Source organism: Schistocerca serialis, chromosome 5 (assembly GCF_023864345.2).
Source record: "Schistocerca serialis cubense isolate TAMUIC-IGC-003099 chromosome 5, iqSchSeri2.2, whole genome shotgun sequence".
Lineage (NCBI taxonomy): Eukaryota > Metazoa > Arthropoda > Insecta > Orthoptera > Acrididae > Schistocerca > Schistocerca serialis.
In genome coordinates, this window is record NC_064642.1 from 252,011,353 (window position 1) to 252,035,759 (window position 24,407).

Consider the following 24,407-nt stretch of genomic DNA (forward strand, 5'->3'; position numbering starts at 1 on the left):
ACATGAGTAACAACACGAGATGGCGGAAGTGTCGTAGCGTTACACAAACAATTAAATCAAATTTGGTACTTATAAGGTATGTCCAACTTAAATCCAGACCTCTTCCTTGGTGGGTTTGTAAGCCTATGTAATCCCAGTGGACGAATGTGTTTGTTGGAAGATACCGTGGCGGTTTTCTCATCTGCACAAGCAAAGTTAACTCGTTCGCAATAATTTCCGCACTTATCGAGAGTTGTTTGCGCAGTTCGTTGTAGTAGGAAATTGAGAAAAAATTGTTCACACGAGGGTATGTATACACTGGAAGGAACTTTTGGTACATTTTTTGTCACAACTACCGTTGGTACATGCCGGTAACATGATTACAGAGGAAACACGCTTCCTTTGCTAGTTTTTCTGTAATAATTATTTTTGCGACGTAGGTTTCGAATTACATTCGAAGCAGCATGCCCAATAACATCTTTCGCAGTGATGCCATATAGTGGACAAACCAGTGTAAGTAGGCTGTTTAGGTATTTATGTTGGTAACGCCACGTAGCGCTCTGTATGAAAATCACTGGCTGTGCTGTGTGCAGTCTGTGGCTGGTTTGCATTGTTGCAATATTCGCTATTGTAGTGTTGGGCAGTTGGATGTGAACAGCGCATACCTTTGCGGAGTTGGAGGTGAGCCGCCAGCAGTGGTGGATATGGGGAGTGAGATGGCGGAGTTTTGAGAGCGGATGATCTGGATGTGTGTCCGCCAGAAAGAGTAAATTTGTAAGACTGAGTGTCATGAACTGATATATATATATATATATATATATATATATATATATATATATATATATATATTATAACTTTTGAACACTATTAAGGTAAATACATTGTTTGTTCTCTATTAAATCTTTCATTTGCTAACTATGCCTATCAGTAGTTAGTGCCTTCAGTAGTTAGAATCTGCTGGTGGCTCACCTCCAACTGCGCAACGCTATGCGCTGTTCACATCCAACTGCCCAACACTACAATAGAGAATATTGCAACAATGCCAACCAGCCACAGACTGCACACAGCACAGTCAGTGATTTTCGTACAGAGCGCTACGTGGCGTTACCAACATAAAAACCTAAACAAAAATGGTTCCAATGGCTCTGAGCACTATGGGACTTAACATCTGAGGTCATCAGTCCCCTAGAACTTAGAACTACTTAAACCTAACTAACCTAAGGACATCACACACATCCATGTCCGAGGCAGAATGCGAACCTGCGACCGTAGCGGCCGCGCGGTTCCAGACTGAAGCGCCTAGAACCGCTCGGCCACATTGGCCGGCAGAAACCTAAACAGCCTACTTACACCAGTCGTTGTAAGCTATCCCAAGATCAAGGGAGCTGCATCCCAGTTCTGTGCTGCTTAGTGCCCCCAGTCTTGGGCTACCATGTGGGCGCACTTCTCGCCGATCATGATTGTCGGCACGTTGGTGTTGCAACGCACAATGAGCGGCATGACAGACGCGTCGGCGACACGCAGATTGCGCACGCCGTGGACTCTCAGCCTCGCGTCGACGACTGCGTCAACATCGCCCGAGGGGCCCATCTTGGCGGTGCCCACGGGATGGAAGGCCGGGCTGACCACGTAGGGCGCAGCGCAGCGCCAGTAATCCGGCGTCAGCCGCCTCCGGTGGCTGCACGCCTCCAGTGGGTGGTCCTCGACGGCGAAGCCTGCGCGCCGCATCGCCTTCGTGGAGCCCATACGGTAGGCGAACGACACGCCGGACAGCAGGTTTTCGAGGTCGCGCGGGTCTTCCAGGTAGCCAGAGTCGATCAGCGGCGGCTGCATCGGGTCTGCGCTCCTCAGCCTTATGCGCCCCCGACTTCTCGGTGCCACGAGCGCCGTCATCGGTATAATTGCATCATTTCGCGCTATCAGTTTGACCAGAGGGTCCATCGCTTCTTCCTCGTAGTTGAATATTTTGGCCACTCTATCGCCAGTGCCGCTCGGCACCATTTCAAAGAATAACTGTATGTCTGGGTGGTTACTCCTATCGGCTTCAGCAATCCCAGGAGCTTCACGTGACGCTGCATCCGTCCGTATAAATCCTACGTATGAAGTGATTCCGGTAGTTGATAGAGGACCTGTCCTGTTCATTAGGTATTGAAATATGCCCTCTTCAGGCACCATTTTCAGCAGTGGCTTCCTTGTGAAATACATACCGACATATGTTACGTGATCCTGAAGATTGTAACCCACTTTGAGGTCTGCTACCACAGGTATACCAATTCCCTCCAAATGAGCTTTTGGTCCAATGCCAGAATGCATTAACAAGTGAGGTGTATTGACAGCCCCTGCTGAAAGAATTATTTCCTTTGTCGCTCTAACTTCGTGCATCTTCCCCTGCTTCAGGAACTGTACACCGTAAGCTATCTTTTTCGTGGATTCGATCAGCACTTTGGTTACGAGCGCAAACTTAACGACATGTAGGTCCGCTCTCTCCTTAGCTGGCATTAAGTATCCACGGGCTGTACTCCACCTCGACCCATTCTTGATGGATGCGTACGCCTGACCAAACCCGATGTTTGGCTCGGTGCTGAAATCTTCGACGAGCTTGTAGCCTAATTCCTCGGCTGCAGAGTCCAGTGCATCGACAGCAGGGTCCAGACGCTGAGTCTTTGACACCTGGATGGGGCCGTCACACCCGTGCAGAGCTGCCGTCTGCGGTCTCCTCTGCAGTTCCTTCCCGTCGAAGGTCTCCAGCTTCTTGAAGAAGGGCAGCACCTCCCGGTAGGACCAGCCGCGGTTCCCTAGCGCCGCCCACGAGTCGTAATCCTGCGGGCTGCCCCTGAAGTAGGCCATGCCGTTGATGGAGCTGCTGCCCCCCAGGACCTTGCCGCGGGGGCAGGCACACCTCCCGCCAGGTTGCAGTTGGCAGACACGATTGTTTACTTCAGTCAGATACGACCAGTCCACCTGAAACAACATCTTTTATCTCAATTTTTAGTTTGATAACATCATAAATCGAAACTGGCAAATCTTTAACGTTAAGATTTCGTTTTACAAAATTATTACGTCTAGGATATTGTATTTTACATACATTACCGCCAGAATAAACTCTACAGCATTGAAAGAAAAAATATGAAATATATGGAGGCCAATAAATTATTATATATTAGACTCACCGTGATTTCCATAAGAAAAAAAATTGAGGATCAGGAACATAAGGCCTTAGAGCTAATAGATCGACAACTGCTGCCCACCAGAACCTTGCCGCGGGGGCAGGCGCACCTCCCGCCAGGTGGCAGTTGGCAGACACGACTGTTTACTTCAGTCAGATACGACCAGTCCACCTGAGACAACATCTTTTATCTCAATTTTTAGATTGAAGAAAAAAAATTGAGGCTCAGGAACATAAGGCCTTAGAGCTAATAGATCGACAACTGCTGCCCACCAGAACCTTGCCGCGGGGGCAGGCGCACCTCCCGCCAGGTTGCAGTTGGCAGACACGACTGTTTACTTCAGTCAGACACGACCAGTCCACCTGAAACAAGATCTTTTATCTCAATTTTTAATTTGAAGAAAAAAAATCGAGTTTCAGGAACATAAGGCCTTAGAGCTAACAGATCGACAACTCATCACGTTTTTTGGCTACAGCAAATAAGTCAACAGAAAATGCTTCAAGCACAGCCTCCTTGTCTGGTGCTTGTACTTCTAGAAAAAGCCTACCATAATGTACTTTCATCAAATTTTTAGACTTTAGAAAATCTAAAGATGAATCAAAATAAACACAGCTCAAACGTAACATCAAAAATCGAAACTGGCAAATCTTTAACGTTAAGATTTCGTTTTACAAAATTATTACGTATAGGATGTTTTATTTTACATACATTACCGCCAGAATAAACTCTACAGCATTGAAAGAAAAAAATATGAAATATATGGAGGCCAATAAATGATTATATATTAGACTCACCGTGATTTGCATAAGCGTACTAACTTTGGACCAGTCCGGTTGAGATGTAGAGTACGTAACCAGAATATTTAACAATCTGGTTAAAATTCAATCGAGATACTTGGTGATCGGTGAAAAAACTGAAGATTTAATGGTAGAAGACGGGATAACAATACTGGCAGCTACTGACACACAGGAAAATGTAGTGGGAGACTATAAACGATGGGAAAGAAGACAAGGAAATCAGTAAAAAAATTTGGAAGATGACTATTCCTTCATTAAATTGAATGTTATGGTAAAGACATGTTAATGACAGATGAAGATTTTGAAATTTGGTGCTACAGAAGGATGCTGAAAAGTAGATGGGTAGATCATGTTACTAATGAGAGGGTATCGAACAGAATTGGGGAGACAAGAAATTTGTGGTACAACTTGATTGAAATAAGGAGTCAGTTAACAGGAGACATTATGTGACATCAAGGGATCATCAATTTAGTACTGGACGAAAGTGTGTGTGGTGGGGAGGGGGGGGGGGGGGGGGGAAGGTAGCGATGGGTGCAAAAGTTGCAGAGAGAGACCAAGACATGAATACAGTAAGTAGATTTGGAAGGATGTAGGTTGCAGTAGTTGTCCAGTGACGAATGCACAGGATACCGTAGCATGGAGAGCTGCATCAAACCTGTCTTTCGACTCAAGCTCACAACACTGCAACACAAGACACCACATTCTAAGAAAACTTGTAATATTCAGTAAGAAATACGAATAGTGAAAAAATAGTTAAGAGTGTTATTACTTGTGGTTCAGAAGTTTGGGTAACTAAGTTGTGCATAATTTCAAATTTACTAGAAGCAAATAGAAATTTCTGAAGGCATCAGAAAATATATATTAAAAAAAAAACGAAGTAATAAGAGTCAGAATGTATGTACAAAATCCAATCATTGATTTTATTCAATAGAAACAATGCAGTATTATGAGAACATTATGAGTATCGGTATATCAAATCTATGCAAGGAGAAGTTCCTAACGTATGTTTTAGACTGAGTACCATCTGGAAGAAGAAAACGGGCGGCAAGTAAATACTTAGATTTAAGGGATCCAGTCGTTAATAACGAAGAAGAACATTTATGAAGAGCTGTGGAAGGTTAGAGGAGAGTGAAAATATAGGATTTGAGGTGCCCTGTAAGCAAAAATTATGGTAAAATATGTAAATTACGTTGAACCAAAAATATGTATTTTATACTTTGAAATGATGTCTCAAACATATTTACACAGATCTCATTCACTCTTAAATAGAACTTAGGAACAGGATAATAAAATAAGATTTTCCACTTGAATTATCTGCTGTGACGGGATGAAGAACTATCTATTTCTACTTCTACACGCATACCCTTCAAACCATTGCAAATCGCATGGCGGACAGTACTGTCACTTTACCAGTTATTAGCCTTACTCTCGTTCAAGTATGGCGAAAAGCGACTGTTAAAACGTCTCTTGTCGTCCCCATCCCTAAGGGAGAGGTACTTAGCCGTAGATATAGTATCGTCCTAGATTCATTATATAAATCTGGTTCTTCAAACTTTCAAGTATGCTTTCTCGGAGTAGTTTGGATCTATCTTAAACGCCTGCGAGTTCAGTTTCTTCATCATCACTGTGAAACTCTCCCATGGATCAAACAAATTTGTGACCTTCTGTAGTGCACGTTCTGTATCTCTTGTAATGCGTATTTGGTGTGGGTCCCACATGCGTGAACAATATTCCAGGATGGATCTCACTGGTATTTTGTAAACAGTCTACTATGTTGGCTAATTGTATTTCCATACTCTTCTATCACTGACCTGCAGTTCTTCTATCGGCTTTACTTTAACTGCGCGATCGCATCATTTCGTACCCCTGTAATTTGTTACTGTTGCTGTTGTGATGTTGAATCTGAAGACTTAATTGACACAGCTCTCTGTGCTAGTCTATCCTGTGTAAGCCGCTTCATCTTTGCGTAATTACCACAATTTACATCCTGTTGAATTTTCAAGCCTTTTTCTCGCATTACCATTTTTACCACCCACACTTACTTATATTAGCAAGTTCATAGCTCCCTGATGCTTCAGCCACTGATGTTTTCTTTTAGTCAAGTTGTGCCATGAATTTCTTTTCTCTCCAGTTCTATTCAGCACCTGCTCTTCTGTTATACGATCCAGCCATCTATCAGCACTCTTCTTTAGTGTCAGATTTCAAAGCTTCTATTCTCTCCTTGTCAGAAACATTTACCATCCACACTTCACTTCCGTGCAAGGTTACACTCCAGGCAAATACCTTTAGAAAAGTTTTGCTAACAGTTCGATTTATATTAGAGGTTAATAAATTCCTCTAATTCAGAAATGCTTTTCCCGCTATCTCTTGTGTGCATGTATCCTCTCTACTTCGTAAGTTGTTTCCACTGCCCAAATAAAAAATTCATCTACTACTTTTGGTTTCTCGTTCCCTGATTAATACCCTCAGCATTGCTCTGATTAGATTCGATTACGGTCCATTACCATCCGTTTATATTCATCTTAGAATCTCTTTTCCATTCCGTTCAACTGTTCAACCGAATCCTTTGCCCTCTCTTTCAGAATTACAATGCTATCGGCAACCCTTAAATTTTTTTCTTAATGAACTTTAATTTCCGTTCCATATTTCTTGTTTACTGGTTGTTCAATACGCAGAGTGAGTAATACTGGAGAAAGGCCACAGTCTCGTCCCAGTCCCTTCTTAACTACGACTTCCCTTTCGCGTCCTTCGACTCTTATGACTGCAGTCTAGTTTCTGAACAAGTTGCAGGTATCATTTCGTTTCCTGTGTTTTGTTCTTGCTACCTTCAGAATTTGCAATAATGCGCTCCAGTGAATATTCTCAAAAGGATTCTCTAAATCTGCAACTATTATATAAGTAGGTTTGCCTTTCTTAAACCCGTGTTCTAGGATCCGTTGTTAAAGTCAGTATTCCTCTCGTGTTTCTATATTTCTCTGGAATCCAAACTGATCTTCCCACAGGCTGGCTTGTACTAGTTATTCCATTCTTCTGTATATAATTCATGTCAATATATTACAACCATGACTTATTAAACCGATAGTGTGTTAGTATTCACACCCATCAGCAACTGCCTTCTTTAGAGTCGGAACTATTATTTTCTAAGATTATTTCGCCTGTCGCATACATAGTGCTACTCATATAGTGCACCCTCAGCAATTCTCTCACCATCCTGTATCAATGCCTTATTTCACACGGTTTGTCCTTACCAGTTGAATAATCGTATAAGTGCAGGTCTCGATGTAGAGAAATGTGGAAAGTGTGGTAATTATGACTTTGAAGAATACATAAAACACTTCCTTGGCTGATAACAAATACACTATATTTGATGCGGACCGGCGTGCGAATATATTTCAGCAGCAGAAAAACATCTCTCCCTGTGACTTCACTGCTAGCACTCTATATTGGCACATGCATTCTTGGGCGAAACTTCCAGCCTTAACGATGGTGGGAGGAGTTGGGCAGCCCCTAGTTGACTGAATTTGTCTTTTTGAGATTAGGGAGAGAAAAACAGCATTGTTTCACTAAGATTTCAAAATTGTTGTCCAACTACCACTTTCGGTCTGTGGTGTCCTCCTTCGCCTACATCTACATCTACACAGATACTCCCCAAGCCACCGTACGGTGCGTGGTGGAGGGTACCCTGTCTCACTACTAGTCATTTCCTTTCCTGTTCCATTCGCAAATAGAGAGAGAGAAAAACGACTGTGTATATGGTTCTGTATGAGCCCAAATTTCTCGTATCTTATCTTCGTGGTCCTTACGCGCGATGTGTGTTGGTGGCAGTTAGAATCGTTTGGTAGTCGGCTTCAACATATCCTAATAGAAGAAAACCAGAGTGGCGTCGTCAAGAAATACAAACAAAATTAAGTAGGCATCGTCGAACAGAATTAATAATATTGTGCCAACTAGACAACAGACTTTTCAGAATCCGAATGTGAACTTTGCTGGCAGTGTGCCTTCGCACCATATTGCAAGACTGCCATTCGTCATCACCGTATGGCCCCAACGCCTGGAGTAATGGTACTGTGTAGCACACGGCACACAGCAATAATCCCCTCTGGTTCTCTCTCGCCAGGTTTCGAGAGGGTGTGTTTCTGGATGAGGTATCGAATGTATTGCTTCCCCCTATTTATACCTCCCGAGGAGATCACGAATGTAAAATTATAGAGATTAGAGCGCGCACGGAGGCTTTCAGACAGTCGTTCTTCCCGCGAACCATACGCGACTGGAACAGGAAAGGGAGGTAATGACAGTGGCACGTAAAGTGCCCTCCGCCACACACCGTTGGGTGGCTTGCGGAGTATAAATGTAGATTTAGATGTAGAAGCTGGATGGGTTCCACACATTTCTGGCGTGTGAAGACTGGTGGCTGTGTCTTATCTTTAAGGTCTCCGTCATGTTTCCATTCAACTAGATAACGCCAGACCACATCTTGCCTGTGCTGTACTGGCCTACCTCTATGCGGAGAATGTTGGACTGTTTCGTGACCAGGAAGCTCTCAAATCTCTCACTCAGTGAAAACACCTGTTCATGGGTTGCCAAGGGACTGGCATGCTACCAGTCACCAGCCACTAAAATTATTAAAATTGGCATAAAATCGAGGCAGTATGCAGTCACATACCTGTATCATTAACCCAAGTTCAGTTTCACTGGATGTCAAGTCTGGTTACGAGCATTTGTGTTACTACGTATGGCAATTCTACATACTAAATTTTGCGCTCTGTGTACCACCAAATCACATACAAATTTAACGATGCATTCTCGCTACTCCAATGTCTATATACGTATATACTAACTTGGCGAACGCTGTTTCGCTCTATTTTACTGTATGACCTGCATAGATTTTTTTTTTATTTCATCGAATTTTTATGTTGTTCAGAAACTGTAAAAATTTCTAAGCTTTCCATTCTAATTAAGGCCATGTAAACACGGTATTTTCTGAATACACGTCTGAACAAAAAACGATTCTGGTAGCTGGAGTCCAAAGTTTTCGTTAATCATGCCTTTTGCGCTCTTGTAGAGACATTTCCAAAGCAGCTTTAATCGGCTACCAAGTATTTCTTTACATCTAACAGAGAAGTGAAATATTAGTTTTCATTAATTTAGCTTTAAATTTTTTTTTGATGAAACGAAATATTTTCTTAAAAATTTTCATTCCCTATTGCGCAGCCTTAGAGGCTGAATTTCCAAAAACACCGAAAGAAGTATTTTTTTTTATTTCTAACCGAGAAGTCAAATACGAGCTGTCGTAGATGTAGCCTTACAAATCCTTTATTAGTTCATCAGTAATTACTTATTTTCAAACAAATTTTCACCGTCTATTTTACCCCGTTAGTGGTTGAATCTCCAAAAATGCTGAAGCACGTATTTTTTTTTTTTTCTTACTGAGAAACCAAATACCAATTTTCGTAGATCTAGCTTCAAAATTACCTTAACAGCGAAGGACTTTCAAAAAGCCCTATTTCATCCCCTTAGGAGTGGAATTTTGGACAATCCCTTCTTAAACGGCGCCTACAGTATAGCGTCCACACGCAGTTCAAACTTCAAGTATCTATCCATAGTGGTTTGGGCTGGGCGATGATGAGTCAGTGAATCAAGGTTTCACCCCCTCAGGGATTGAATTTCCAAAAAAGTGAAACACTTTCTTTTCATTTCTAAACCAGATGCCCAACACCAATTTTCAAATATTTAGAATTAAAAAAGCATTCGAAATGAAGTATATTCTAAAGACGTTTCACCCTCTTTTTCACCGCCTTAGTGGCTCAATTTTCAAAAACAGTGAAACGCACTTTTTTTTATTTCTAACTGAGAAGCCAAATTTAAATTTTCGTTGATTTAGCTTTAAAAATGCTTTCATAATAAAATATTTTCATACAAAAATATTATCTCCTATTTAACCCCCTTAGGGCTGGAATTTCAAAAAATCCATTCTTAAACGACGCCTACAGTATAACATCCACACCTTCTCCAATTTTCAATTTCTATCCTTAGGGATTTCGGCACGGCGGTAATTTTTTGTCTCGGAGGAGGACATCCAATGTTACCAACTCGGCCTCCACTCCACCTCAAGCATGGGTGGCCGGAGTGGGGGGACAAAAACTTGAAACCTTCATTGAGGATCCCCTTTATTGTTAAAGATCACGATTCTATGAAAAATCAACATACATTTTGTCTGAATTATTTTCTTGGTTTCACCACAGATGGAGCTGTAGTTGGAGGAATAGAAACGGGTTCACAATCGTAGTTTGGGACATGCTACTCAATGGCCTTTGAATATCCAATGGCATGTGGAACCCAACTCCATGTTGCGAGGGTAGGACAGGCAAGTATTTCGTACCTTCTAATGGGGAACCCCACTCGCAACGTCGTATTCCTCCGACATATCGACTACCGAACGCGCCACGTCTGCCGGTGTGGCCGAGCGGTTCTAGGCGCTACAGTCCGGAACTGCGCGACCGCTACGGTCGCAGGTTCGAATCCTGCGTCGGGCATGGATGTGTGTGATGTCCTTAGATTAGTTAGGTTTAAGTAGTTCTAAGTCCAGGGGACTGATGACCTCAGAAGTTAAGTCCCATAGTGCTCAGAGCCATTTGAACCTCTTTTAAGTACTGCCACATTCAATAGATTTAGTGATCCGCTTTTCAAACGACCATACACAGGACAGAAGCCCACCTGCAGGACTGCCAGCACAGGCGTTTCTGATGCGGATGACCATGTCTTCACGACCTTTCGGCCCTTGCTGGTACATCTTATCTTTTAAACATCCCCGCAGGAAGAAATCCGGCGACGTCAAATCCGGCGACATAGCGGGTCGATCCACCGACCAGTGTAAAGACGGTTTAATACCAACTGCACCTACATTGTGTAAAGCGTTCGGCTACCGTCATGCTGAAACCACATACGTTTTCGAACGTCCAGGGAAACATTCTGCAGTAGAACCGGTAGTTCCTATTCCAAGAACGTTCTATATTTGCGTCCATTCATCATGCTGTCGATAAAATATGGACGAATGATTTTGTTCAGCATGTTGTCACGCCATACGTTAATCAACTAAGGATGTTGATGGGCAACGTGCCGTAACCAGTAGGGATTGTCTACACTCCAGTAATGCTTGTTGTGCCGGCTAATGATACCATGGTGTGTGAATGTAGATACAGCGGAAAAAATGGTTCAAATGGCTCTGTGCACTATGGGACTTAACATCTGTGGTCATCAGTCCCCTAGAACTTAGAACTACTTAAACCTAGCTAACCTAAGGACATCACACACATCCATGCCCGAGGCAGGATTCGAACCTGCGACCGTAGCAGTCGCGCGGTTCCGGACTGAGCGCCTAGAACCGCGAGACCACCGCGACCGGCAAATACAGCGGAAAATAGTACCTCTGCAAAGAACGTGGAAGTCGTTTTCATTTGTTGACGTTCCCAGTCACAAAACACTAATTTGTTATGGAAATCGTCGCCATGAAGTTCTTGATGCAGTGACACGTAGTGTGATTGAAACTTAATGACGATGGAGTATTGTGACAACTCTACCTATGGACATACCGGAATGGCAGTGTAATTGCCAGGTGCTTATCCGTGAGTTGTGGTACAGCTATTTCATTAGCTTCCTCTGTAACACGTTTGTTTCGTTTCCTTGAGCCAGTCTGTACGCAGCTACCACAAATAAAGGCGCTCGCAACCTGGTAAAAGATCGAACGAGAGCGAGTTTTCTCCGAAAACGAGGGACATCAAGGCAACAGCAGCTTCAACATTTCGCCTACATTCTACGTAACTCTGGACTACGTCAATCTTTTCTTTTGTTGTTGCAACATTTATCGTCCACTTGCACGTCTTTTCTCAAAAAATAGTTAGGTCTTCAGGCAATAAACACTGAGAAAGTATTGTAATGTTTAGAGCCGCTATCTGCTCCGGATCTGCACGATACGTGAACTCCAGTCACAGTTATGATACGCCGTAGATTGCAAATACATTGCCACAGTGCCACTTCGCATAGTCCCCTGTTCGATATTTCGGAGAAATATACCGTTGCGAACGGAGTTTCCAATTGTAAATTACGAAGTACTGGTGTCTCACCATCGTGGTATGGAGGTGAGTTTCCGCATACCACTGGACATTCAAGGGTCATCGAGTAGTACATCGTAAATTACGATTATGTACCCATTTCTGTTCCTCCGATTACAGCGCCATCTGACGGAACGAAGAAAATGCTTCAGACAAAACATGTCGACTTTGCCATAGGATTATAATCTGCAGTAAAAAGTGGGGGTTACCATTGAAGATTTCAAAGTTGGCCTCCATCACCAACGCATGAGGTGGCGTGAAGGGTCGAGTGTGGTATTGTGGAATGTCCCCTTCGGTGACAAACAAATTGGAATTGTAGAATTTTTTGATCCGATGTGTAGTTTTCGAGATATTTCAAGATATTTCAAAGTTTTCACCCTGAGTACATAAAATCAATTAACAGTGCAGTACAAAGCATTTCAATCAAATTTGGGACAAAATTAGCACTGCAGGTTTTATTATGCCCTAGTTCCAATAGGACTGGAGCTTTGTGCAAAAAAGTGTTTTTCCTGCCTTTGGTATATAGGCTGCTCTGCATGACAGGCATGTTCTGAGGGAACAGTATCAGTGTGCTAAGTAACCCTGCAGAGCAGCCTATGTGTCAGGGGCAGGAAATGGTTCTTTAAACTGGCTGGATGGAGATAAGCCACACATTTTTTTAAATATCTATCGTGTATGAATATATATCTGATAACATATAAATGGGAAAGGTTGCTGCAGAAACCTCGAAAAAATCGTGAGCAATTTGCTTCAAATTTTTATATGATATATCTGATAAATGTTCGGATGGGCAGAGGCTACATTTTCTAAATATATATCTGATAAACATAAATAAATGATCTACACTACTATATAAAGGCGAGTAATTGATTAATGTTGTTACTAAGAATACTGGAAAGTTCTTGACTGGTTTTTCACAATACTGTAACAAACATTTGGATGAACATAGTCTATAAATTTTTTAACCTGTATGTGGTATGTGCTCTGGAAAAGCATATTATGTGTATGGAGTCTTTTAATCCAAAAGTGATTGTAACAACAATATTGTGATAAAATGTAAAATATTTAAACAAAATTATTAACGACTTAGTGTGAAATCCATAGACATTGTTGAAATTAAAGCTTAATTTTTGTATGTTATAATCAAGTTATGCAGAAGATGTAATTATGTATTAGCTATGTATGAAATATGAAAACATATACAGGATGTAATGGAGATAAATTCAGATGCTTCTATTGATGACTCAGGATGGTGTGCTGAACAACATTACACCAGTATTTAAGTAATTTTCAGACTAATAGCTGTAGCTATTACAAACTGTATGTTTGTAGGTTGTGTAATACCTCAAAGTACACGAGGCACATGGACGCCATTAATGTTCATTTTTTCCCACAGTGGCAGGTCAGATACTGAGGTGTAGACACAAGAATGCAAAATGGGCTCTCTACACTGCCAGGTATCATTCACTGCTGGCCCAGTTACCGCCATGCAGAAAACATGAGGTCGAAAACATCAGGTTGTGGGAAGACTGTTAGACATAGTAAAAACACCCAACGCACACATATTAAGCTACCACATACAAAAATATGTGCATTTATATCTGTTAATGGACTGTGTGGCTGGTCCCAGCAGAGGTTCGAGTGATTCCTCAGGCATGGGTGTGTGTGTTTGTCCTTAGGATAAAATGGTTCAAATGGCTCTGAGCACTATGGAACTCAACATCTGTGGTCATCAGTCCCCTAGAACTTAGAACTACTTAAACCTAACTAACCTAAGGACATAACACAAATCCATGCCCGACGCAGGATTCGAACCTGCGACCGTAGTAGTCGCGCGGTTCTGGACTGAAGCGCCTAGAACCTGTCCTTAGGATAATTTAGGTAAGTAGTGTGTAAGCTTAGGGACTGATGACCTTAGCAGTTGAGTCCCATAACATTTCACACACATTTGAACATTTCTGTTACACACTGTGTATGTTTATTTTGTTTACTTGCAAAAGGCATCCTAACACCAAAGTATTCGTTTACCACTCACTATGTAACCATATTATAATTAGTTAGTTATCGCTTACAAAGAAATGTGTTACAAATCAATTTCTACTCGCTCTCCGTCTCATATGATGACACCCATTACATAGCACAATCTGCATTGTTCTTTACAGGCAACCTTGTAACACTCGTCACATTGTTCATTCACTCTCCTGTCCTTTGACCTTGGACAGAAATCAGATCTTTTTTCCTGGTTACCATGCAGCTTGCCTTTCACAACAAGTAAAATTGTATTACTCCTCGATGATGCAATTTCATTGCAAGCAGTGTAAATGCTGATGAAGTCCATACTGAATAGTCTGAGACACAAAGCGCTGAGTGTTCAAGAATCTGTACATGTGAGTAGCTCTCTGGGACTCACGTACCTCCGTCCGTGCCAGCGAGGGGAAGAGTCCGGGGATGTCTGAGGTGGGCGGTGGGTCCCCGCCTGCCTCGAGCAGCAGCACCCTCCAGTCGGCGTTCTCCGAGAGGCGAGCTGCCACCGCGGACCCGGCGGACCCGGCGCCGACCACCACGAAGTCGTACTCCGGCAGCGGGCTCAGTGTGTCAGGCGGGTAGGCCCCGCGGTCCGACAGCAGGCACTGCGCTTGCGCCAGGGTTGCCAACAGCTGCGCGAACAGCGCGCCGGCGCTGCCGCCCAGGTTGCACGTAGTCGCCTCCGCTGCCCACTGCGGGGCGGCTGCAGGGCCAGTGCACGCACTCATCAGAGGCGATGCTGCACCGAAAGCAAGAGTTCGTAAACTTTACAGACTAATCGCTTCACAGATGTAAACAACTAAAAAAACATCATTTTCACGAAACACGTTTTATTGAATTACCTAAATAGTATACACTGCTGATGTCTTACAGATGTATTGTGCTGGTGCACAGATTCGTTTCGTTTATCAGATGACAGAGAGTTCAGTCATCAGTAATATATTCTCCTTCAACAGTCTGCCGACATTGGGTTAACTTTTCGATTCCGCGACTGTAGAAATGACATGGTTTTGAGAACGAGAAATGGGTTGATCCATATTCGGTCCGCATTTTCATCCGGATAGGAAGTTCCTTACAGGTAGAAAGCGGAGAAGATGAACATTTGAGCGCATAAGATCGGGGAAAAGAGACGGGTGCGGAATGATTTCCTAACCCATCTCCCGTATAGTGCATCTTGTCAGTGTATCAGAATGCGACCGGGCGTTACCGTGGTGTAGCATCACTTCAAGTAATCTTCCTGTTCGTCGCTCTTGTATTGCATCCGAAAGACATCTCAGTTGTTGGCTATAAATGTCAGCAGTGATGGTTACACCTCGAGGAAGTAATACGTAATATATCACACTGTCGCGGTTCCACCAGATGGGTAACATTATCTTTTCTGGATGCTCGATGGTCTTTTAGGGGGGAATTGCTGCTTTACTCTTATCTTTACGTTAGCATAAAGACACCAATTGTCGTTACCAGTAACGATACGGGAAACGAGTGGTCGGTGTTATTCACGAACTAATTGATGACGAGGGAGCAGAAATGCACATATTGATACCCGCTGACTTTTGTGATTTGGACATACAGCATGCGGTGCTCATAAATCTGACTTTCGAACCTTCCCCAGTGCATGCAAATGTCGCAGGATGGCGCCATTGCGCCATTGCGCAGTTCATCACATTTGCCACTTCTCGGATACACTAATATGGACCATAGTGCATTAATGCGCGTAAACGATCTTCATCAAACCCCGAAGGCCTTCCTAAACTTGGAGAGTCACCAATGTCAAAATGATCCTCCTGAAGACGAGAAAACCATTTTCTTGCCGTGCTCTGTCCAATGGTATTGTCCCCATGCACGGGGCAAATGTTTCTGGCTGCCTCCGCTGCTGTCACCTCTCTATTGAACCCAAACAAAAGAATATGTCGTAAATGTTCCAATTTCTCCACTTGGCACTCCATTTTCTAGCGTCCACTGCTCCGTCCACTATCTCCAAATGACAAAATGACGGTATGTATACTCAAATACACTCCTGGAAATGGAAAAAAGAACACATTGACACCGGTGTGTCAGACCCACCATACTTGCTCCGGACACTGCGAGAGGGCTGTACAAGCAATGATCACACGCACGGCACAGCGGACACACCAGGAACCGCGGTGTTGGCCGTCGAATGGCGCTAGCTGCGCAGCATTTGTGCACCGCCGCCGTCAGTGTCAGCCAGTTTGCCGTGGCATACGGAGCTCCATCGCAGTCTTTAACACTGGTAGCATGCCGCGACAGCGTGGACGTGAACCGTATGTGCAGTTGACGGACTTTGAGCGAGGGCGTATAGTGGGCATGCGGGAGGCCGGGTGGATGTACTGCCGAATTGCTCAACACATGGGGCGTGAGGTCTCCACAGTACATCGATGTTGTCGCCAGTGGTCGGCGGAAGGTGCACGTGCCCGTCGACCTGGGACCGGACTGCAGCGACGCACGGATGCACGCCAAGACCGTAGGATCCTACGCAGTGCCGTAGGGGACCACACCGCCGCTTCCCAGCAAATTAGGGACACTGTTGCTCCTGGGGTATCGGCGAGGACCATTCGCAACCGTCTCCATGAAGCTGGGCTACGGTCCCGCACACCGTTAGGCCGTCTTCCGCTCAGGCCCCAACATCGTGCAGCCCGCCTCCAGTGGTGTCGCGACAGGCGTGAATGGAGGGACGAATGGAGACGTGTCGTCTTCAGCGATGAGAGTCGCTTCTGCCTTGGTGCCAATGATGGTCATATGCGTGTTTGGCGCCGTGCAGGTGAGCGCCACAATCAGAACTGCATACGACCGAGGCACACAGGGCCAACACCCGGCATCATGGTGTGGGGAGCGATCTCCTACACTGGCCGTACACCACTGGTGATCGTCGAGGGGACACTGAATAGTGCACGGTACAACCAAACCGTCATCGAACCCATCGTTCTACCATTCCTAGACCTGCAAGGGAACTTGCTGTTCCAACAGGACAATGCACGTCCGCATGTATCCCGTGCCACCCAACGTGCTCTAGAAGGTGTAAGTCAACTACCCTGGCCAGCAAGATCTCCGGATCTGTCCCCCATTGAGCATGTTTGGGACTGGATGAAGCGTCGTCTCACGCGGTCTGCACGTCCAGCACGAACGCTGGTCCAACTGAGGCGCCAGGTGGAAATGGCATGGCAAGCCGTTCCACAGGACTACATCCAGCATCTCTACGATCGTCTCCATGGGAGAATAGCAGCCTGCATTGCTGCGAAAGGTGGATATACACTGTACTAGTGCCGACATTGTGCATGCTCTGTTGCCTGTGTCTATGTGCCTGTGGTTCTGTCAGTGTGATCATGTGATGTATCTGACCCCAGGAATGTGTCAATAAAGTTTCCCCTTCCTGGGACAATGAATTCACGGTGTTCTTATTTCAATTTCCAGGAGTGTAGCAACAGTGAACCACACATACAAAATGACAATCGATAAATACACCCATAGCAAGTGAAATACCAATACGCAAAACAAAAACGCTACGAACTTACGCAGCAACCTAATACATTCGACAAATGAACATCACATATGTAATATGACGCTGGAAAAACATTTTTATCAGTTTTCAGTTGCAAATAAGAACATCTAAAAGGCATGAATCTTTCCCAAAGCTGAACATCTACAAATTAGTTATTTTATAGCAGTAATTTCCAGTTTATTTTAACCTACTGGACAAATAAGAATTTAATAAACTAGTTCAATCAGATACTGTGCTTGATTATTTTATTTCCCATGCTCATCAGAACGCTCCATGGCTCACCCATTGAACTCTCAGGCATCTTCTGATGATGAATCAAAATATGTCTTTAGTTTCATTACTTCAGTTTTTTTTATACAATAGCTTGCCTTCTAGGTTCTTTTTCAGGTGATCGATTATTGTCCTTGAAATTGTGTTAGTTTTCTTCTCTTCAACAATCATTGGAGTGCAAAATATCTTGTTTCGACCTTACAGATAAAATTATCTTTGTCTTTTTGCTTACAAATAATTCAGCTTCAGGGATTCTGAATGGCAGCTTCTTCTTCATTAATCAGCTTCTTTTTCATTAATCTAATAGCAGTGGTCTTGAAATCGGACATATTCCAGTTCTTGTTCGAACCATGTAGGTGCCACAGTGACTCCGAACCTCATAGTAGTCTTATGGTATGGTTATGGTCTCAAGTTTTCTCAATTCCTTTCCAGTGGTATCAAATACCGTATCAGGGGGCCTATAACCGTGACCCCCGAGTGGGAAGTAGTGAGCAACTTTGTCGAAAACATATTATAAATGTCTAGTACAGACAGTAGACGTTCGCCTTTGGGAAAGTTCGTTTTTTTCTCGATGTTGAGTTTAGAAAATTTCACCGTTTTACGTCCAAGATTAAACAGACACATAGTAAGTTTCGATAAAACCAGTATACTGAAAGGGATTTGTCCCAATTAGACGTACACGAATACAAATATAATTCATTTTTGCAAATTTTGTAGTTACTGAGTTTTATAAAAACGGTCCTTAACTAGTCTAATGAAGATATTCACTAAGGGCCTTATTTGTTCTTGCTTTATATTCTGTACTGCCCCAGAATTTGTTCTCGAAGCACAACTCCCGCCACTGCACCGGGTTGGACGCCGTATTCAAGTCACGTATTGTCGTAAAACAGTTATATAAATGGTAGTGAACTATTATTTCCAGTATACGCTTTATTTTCTCATCACATCCTCTCCTCTGCGTAACTTCTAATACTCAGCCATTGCAGCGATATGTAAAACGACTTAGAGAGTGGTGGTCGCATTACCTGTGTAGCAGGAGGCTCCCTTTCGGAGACTGATACTCCGGAGACCGCTGCATGTTCATCCAACTGGGATGGCCGTTAGTCCACCATATCAGTTTCATAGGCACTTTCTATCTTTTTATTGGAGCTTTAGTATGCCGTTTCGCTAATACAATCGTCATCTCACTTTCTGGAATTGGAGTTCTAGTTTGGAACTCTGCTTGTATGTATCAGTAGTGATTTACGCTCGCTTTACTTGCAGTTATAGATCTCACTCTTTATTGTGTTTTATCATTGGTGACATGAATTCGCGATAGCCGCTGCACTGTTAGATTGTCGGCAGGTGTGGCTGAGCGGTTCTAGGCGCTTCAGTCTGGAAACGCGCTACCGCTACGGTCGCAGGTTCGAATCCTTCCTCGGGCATGGATGTGTGTGATGTCCTTAGTTAGGTTTAAGTAGTTCTAGGTTCTAGGTGACTGATGACCTCGAATGTTAAGTCCCATAGTGCTCAGAGCCATTTGAACCATTTGAACCACTGTTAGATTCTTGATCGAAGTGTCCACAGGTGTACTGTCCGTTTATAGTGTCCAACGGGCGCAATGTTTCGGTGATCATACGTATTGCCACCGTCAGGGCCGCTGACGAACTGAGCTCCAGATAATTTTTATTTTCTTTTCCTTTTTTTTATTGTCGTGTCATATATTGGGGAACGGCCCATCAGTTTCGCCGATTCGCCATGTATGGCTGTGTGCGTAGGGTGTTTAGGTTTTTTGGATACTCTTTATTTGGCTTTAGGGGAACAGGATTGTTATTAGTTTTGGATACAGATGTCCGCCAATCCGCCTGCGTAGACTGTTGTTTCTTCTTCCTTCTTGAAATGTGGAATTCTTCTTCTTCTTCCGCAGGTTGTTTCCATTTTTGCTAACATGTTGCAAGTTTCTCTTTCCGTTCCTGTCTTTGCTGGTCCACACGAATTTACGATGATGTAAAAGCATGGGTGCCTATTGTAATATGCGCTCTATTTGTCTAACATATGAGGTTCATTTCTATCTAACATAAGAGTTTAACTGTCTATGTAGGTCTGCAATGTGTTATAATCCTAATACTACAGTCCTAATATTACAGTGTCTATCCTAATCATGTAAGTCTAGAGAAGGCTAGTGGAACATTTATATATCATTAATAGTGCCACGGTCTTAATGTTGCAATCCTATCTATCCTAATGGTTCGAATATAGGGGGACATTTATATATCAATGACCTATACTATTTGAGATGAGCCTATTCTACTGGGTCTTCTGTCAAGCAGCGTGGAACTCTTTTCTTGTGCCAGCGTGTATGTTTACTGGTTCCTATGCTTGTAAGTCTAGAGAAGGCTAGGGGGACATTTATATACCATTAATAGCGCCACGGTCTTAATGTTGCAATCCTATCTATCATAGTGGTTTGAATATAGGGGGACATTTATATATCAATGACCTATACTATTTGAGATGAGCCTATTCTACTGGGACTTCTTTCAAGCTGCGTGGAACTCTTTGCTTGTGCCAGCGTGTATGTTTACTAGTTCCTTTGCTGTCTATGTCTACAGTTATTTCCAGTGTTGTCTAATTTATTAAAGACTTTAGCTGCACGTTTTCTGATTATATCGTCTAATAAGACCAGCTCCAATATCTCGTGGAGGCCTCTGTTTCGTGCCCAAGGTAGAGCTCTTGGTATACGGTGTCCTACTTTATTTTGCACTATTTGTAGCTGGTATCGCGTTGTTCTACTTGCTGTGCCCCAGGACGTGCAGCCGTAATTCCTTGTGGGCAGAACTGTCTTTTGGTACGGAATTTTTTTGGTCTCTTGTTTGACCTTGATCCTGCAGATAGGGAAGAGGGCTTTGGTGAGGTTTTGAGCTTTCACCTTACTTTCCTTGATACCATGGTGGTAGAGGAGCTTCCTGTCCAGTATGATGCCAAGGTACTTGACTTAGTCCCTCCAAGGCAGTTCCTTTGCATTGAGTCGAAGTCTTTCTCCGAAGATGGGTCTTTCTCCAGTGATGGGTAGACTGCTGCTAATTACTTTCCATCGATTTTCACGACGAAGTTCCTATTGGACACGAAGCTGTCTATTAGTTTTGTGTACGTGTCAGGAATGGTTGTCTGAGTAATTTCCAGATTAGGTATCCAACCCATACCTTATCGAAGCCGTTTTGCCAATCGAGGAACATGGCAGATGTTGAATTTTCGAGATTCATGTTTTGGGATGCGTGTTCAGTTAACCGAAGCACTTGAAATTCTACTGAAACCTTCCGCTGAAAGCAGAACTATTCGTCTCTAAGGGCGTTCTCTTCATTTAGGGTCTTCTATATTCGGTTGAGTACAGCCATCTCCAGAATTTTTGCCATGGTTTGGAGGAGACTTTTAGGGCGGTTTTTGGCCAGGAGACTGGAGTCTTTCCCTAGTTTAGTAACAGTTATTAGTTTGGCTTTCTTCCAAGCTGCTGGATAGTAGCTTAGTGGCAGTCATTTGTTTATGATTCGGGTGAGAGATAGCAATGGTTTCCTTGGAACGTTTTTGAGGTGCATATATAGTTATTATCCAGGCCGCTCCGTTTATGTATTTATTTTCTGATTTCTGTGGGTGTGGCAAGTTCTGGATGTATGTCTGGTGTATTTCTGAGTACTTCGATTTCCTGCAATAACCTGTCATTCTTTTCCTGGTCGTCTCGGCTGCGGACCTCGAATTTCGGAAGGCAGGTTTGCTCCTCGAACCTATCCGGGACGAGTTCGGTCTTCGATAGGGTGTCAAATACAGTGCCTTGATTGCCCACAAGAGCCGTCTTCCCTGCCTGCTGACCTTTCAGTTTTTGGACTACTCTCCAGTCATCTAGCGATTGAAGCTTGCATGATTCCATTCTGTCATCCCAAATTTCTGATTTTCATTCTAGAAGGCGTGTTTGTTACTCCCTTGTCCAAGTTGTTGATTTCTGTGCGGTCCCTTGGGTTGCGGGTGTGTTGCCACCGTTTTCTCGCTTTAGTCTTGGGGTAACGCAGGTCTAGTAGAAGAGGGACAAAATCATCTGTGGATTTTGTATGCATCGTCGTCTTGGTGACGTTTTTGGCTGCCTTTTGTATGTCTCTTGTAAGTTTCTGTATTGCTTCATATCTTCGTATTGGTGGTGATGTCAGCGGTTGGTTGGGTTGAAGCAGTAAGCACCGATCTGTATTGCTCCCAGTTTATTTCTACGGGTTTGTTGCGTGAGTGAGGCGGTGGCACGACCTTTCGGTAGTGTGTGAGCACTAGGTGGTGGTCTGAGAAAAGGTGGTGGCATGCTTCCATGACCATATGTCCATTTAGGCCTTTTGTTAGGACAATGTTCGCGACGTCTAGTCTGTGCTCAGGTAGAAGTGCCTCGGGATGTCAGGTCCTCGCTCGATGAACTGTAATGTGTCTTCGAGAGCCTGAAACATATTACTTTTGGACTGGGTACTCGAGAGTTCCAAAACGGATGTTTCACATTTAGGGCTGCCCCGAGAAACACCATCAGGTGTAGCCCCAATATTGTTTGTAGATCGTTTTCTAAAAGTTGGCAATTTGTGGATATGGCTCCGATCAATACCATCCCATAACTGGTATCTATTTTCGCGAGTATTAGTTTGGCGGTTTCTATTGCCGCGTGGATCATCGTGTTCTTCAAAAAGATCGCTGTGACACTGTCACGTTGGTTCCGGCGGTCGGACCTGTAGCAGGTGATATTTCTGAGTCGGAATGCGGACGCGCCACAAACCAGAGATCATCATCACCTGAGTCGGAATCTGTCGGACGGCCGCAGATGTGTCTCCATTCCTCCCGCCGGAGGTTCGAGTCCTCTCTCGGGCATTGGTGTGTGTATGTTGGTCTTAGCATAAGCTAATTTAAGTAGCGTGTAAGTCTAGGAACCGGTGATTTCTGCAGTTTGGTCCTTTAGGAATTCACACACATTCTGAACAGAATTTAATACATACAGACTTTCCTGCTAAGCGCGAGAATCGGCCGTGACGGGAGAGCTACCGCTGCTTAGTGCAAATATACAGAATGATACATTTTTGACACCTAATTTAATGTTTCGAATAGCGGCCAGTTCGTGTAGACAGCTCGACTGTCCCAGATGTAATTGTTACGAAGGGGACTAGATGAGCAAAATAAAGTCGTTGTTTGGTATTACATTACAGACGACTTCCATCAATCAGGACTTCAATTGTTGAAATGAAATATTTCTTCTACATACGTCATTTTATAACAAAACCCGTAGCATAGTCATTATCCTAATTCCTGGATATTTCGTGACCGTACAGCTTTTTTTTTCGGTTGGGGCTCGACTGACCCCAGCCAAAGTACTTTCTTCTATACTAGATTGAATGCCGTTACCTTCTCGTAATGAAATAAAAGTATTCGGTCCTAAACTCGATGAATGTGTACATTCAATGCCTGATGAAGTAGAGAGTGAGTTCAGCTTCAACGGTGACGCAGATCTTGATCAAAATTATAGAAGCAAGCATGACAGTGATTCAGTTAGGCGAGTAAGAGGAAAAGGTGTTAGAAGCAACTAGATCAAAAAACAGGAAAACAAAAGTTTACTATTTTAGTTCAAATGGTTAACATGGCTCTGAGCACTATGGAAGTTAACTTTTGAGGTCTTCAGTCTCCTAGAACTTAGAATTACTTAAACCTAACTAACCTAAAGACATCACACACATCCATGCCCGAGGCAGGATGAGAACCTGCGACCGTAGTGGTCACGCGGCTCCAGACTGTAGCGCCTAGAACCGCTCGGCCACCCCAGCTGGCTTACTATTTTAGTTTTAGCACACGAGTGAGCAGTGAATGTTGAAAGGAAGTTTGTAGGAACTGCGTATAAAACTCTTTGTTTTGTTTACTTCTTGACTGAAGAAGTTTACAATTTATATTATTTCATTGCTAAGTATCCTATTTTTATAATCCATTAATAATTTCTGACTCAACAATTTTGTGATGGTAAGAAACATTCCAATTCTTTGTACACAAAATTTTTGTTAGTTAAAGTATTTATTCAAGAAGAAAGTAAAGAAAATTCGGACCCGGAAACACTGGAGCTTAGTTCGTCAGCACACCTGACGATGGCGACATGTCTGATCATCGAATTTTTGTGCCCGGTGGACACTATAAACCGGCAGTACACCCATGAATTGTTCCATCAACAGATACACTGGAGAAACTGAAAAATCACATCATACAGGTATACCTTGTTAGAGTCTTGGTCGATTTGACTCTGACTTACGTTTTTTAGTCATATACGATGAATCTAACTATATCTTTAATAACTCCGTGTATTGAGCAACCAGTCTCAACATTCAGGCACTGAATTTAGACATTGAATTTGGAATTTAATGCCTGAAAGTGAAAGCTGAAAGCGTTATTTTCCACATACCTCGAAAGGGAATGAAGTGTTACTCCTGGGCAGCTGTAACTTTTTAGGTTTACATTAAATTACTTGTCCGACTGTGCACCTTAAGGGCGTAGAATGGTACCTTACAAAACA

General features: G+C 43.4%; 1 protein-coding gene across 1 annotated transcript in view; it reads right to left on the bottom strand.

The window, feature by feature from the left end:
* Positions 1-1,386: 1,386 nt before the first annotated feature.
* The window catches only part of LOC126481877 (glucose dehydrogenase [FAD, quinone]-like), a 46,319-nt gene continuing 23,298 nt past the window's right edge, over positions 1,387-24,407 (bottom strand). Inside the window, exons 2-3 of the mRNA XM_050105837.1 lie at positions 14,466-14,815; positions 1,387-2,940 (exon numbers count right to left, since the gene is read on the bottom strand). Of these exons, the coding sequence (XP_049961794.1) occupies positions 1,387-2,940; positions 14,466-14,815 (1,904 nt within the window). The remainder of the gene's footprint in view (positions 2,941-14,465; positions 14,816-24,407) is intronic.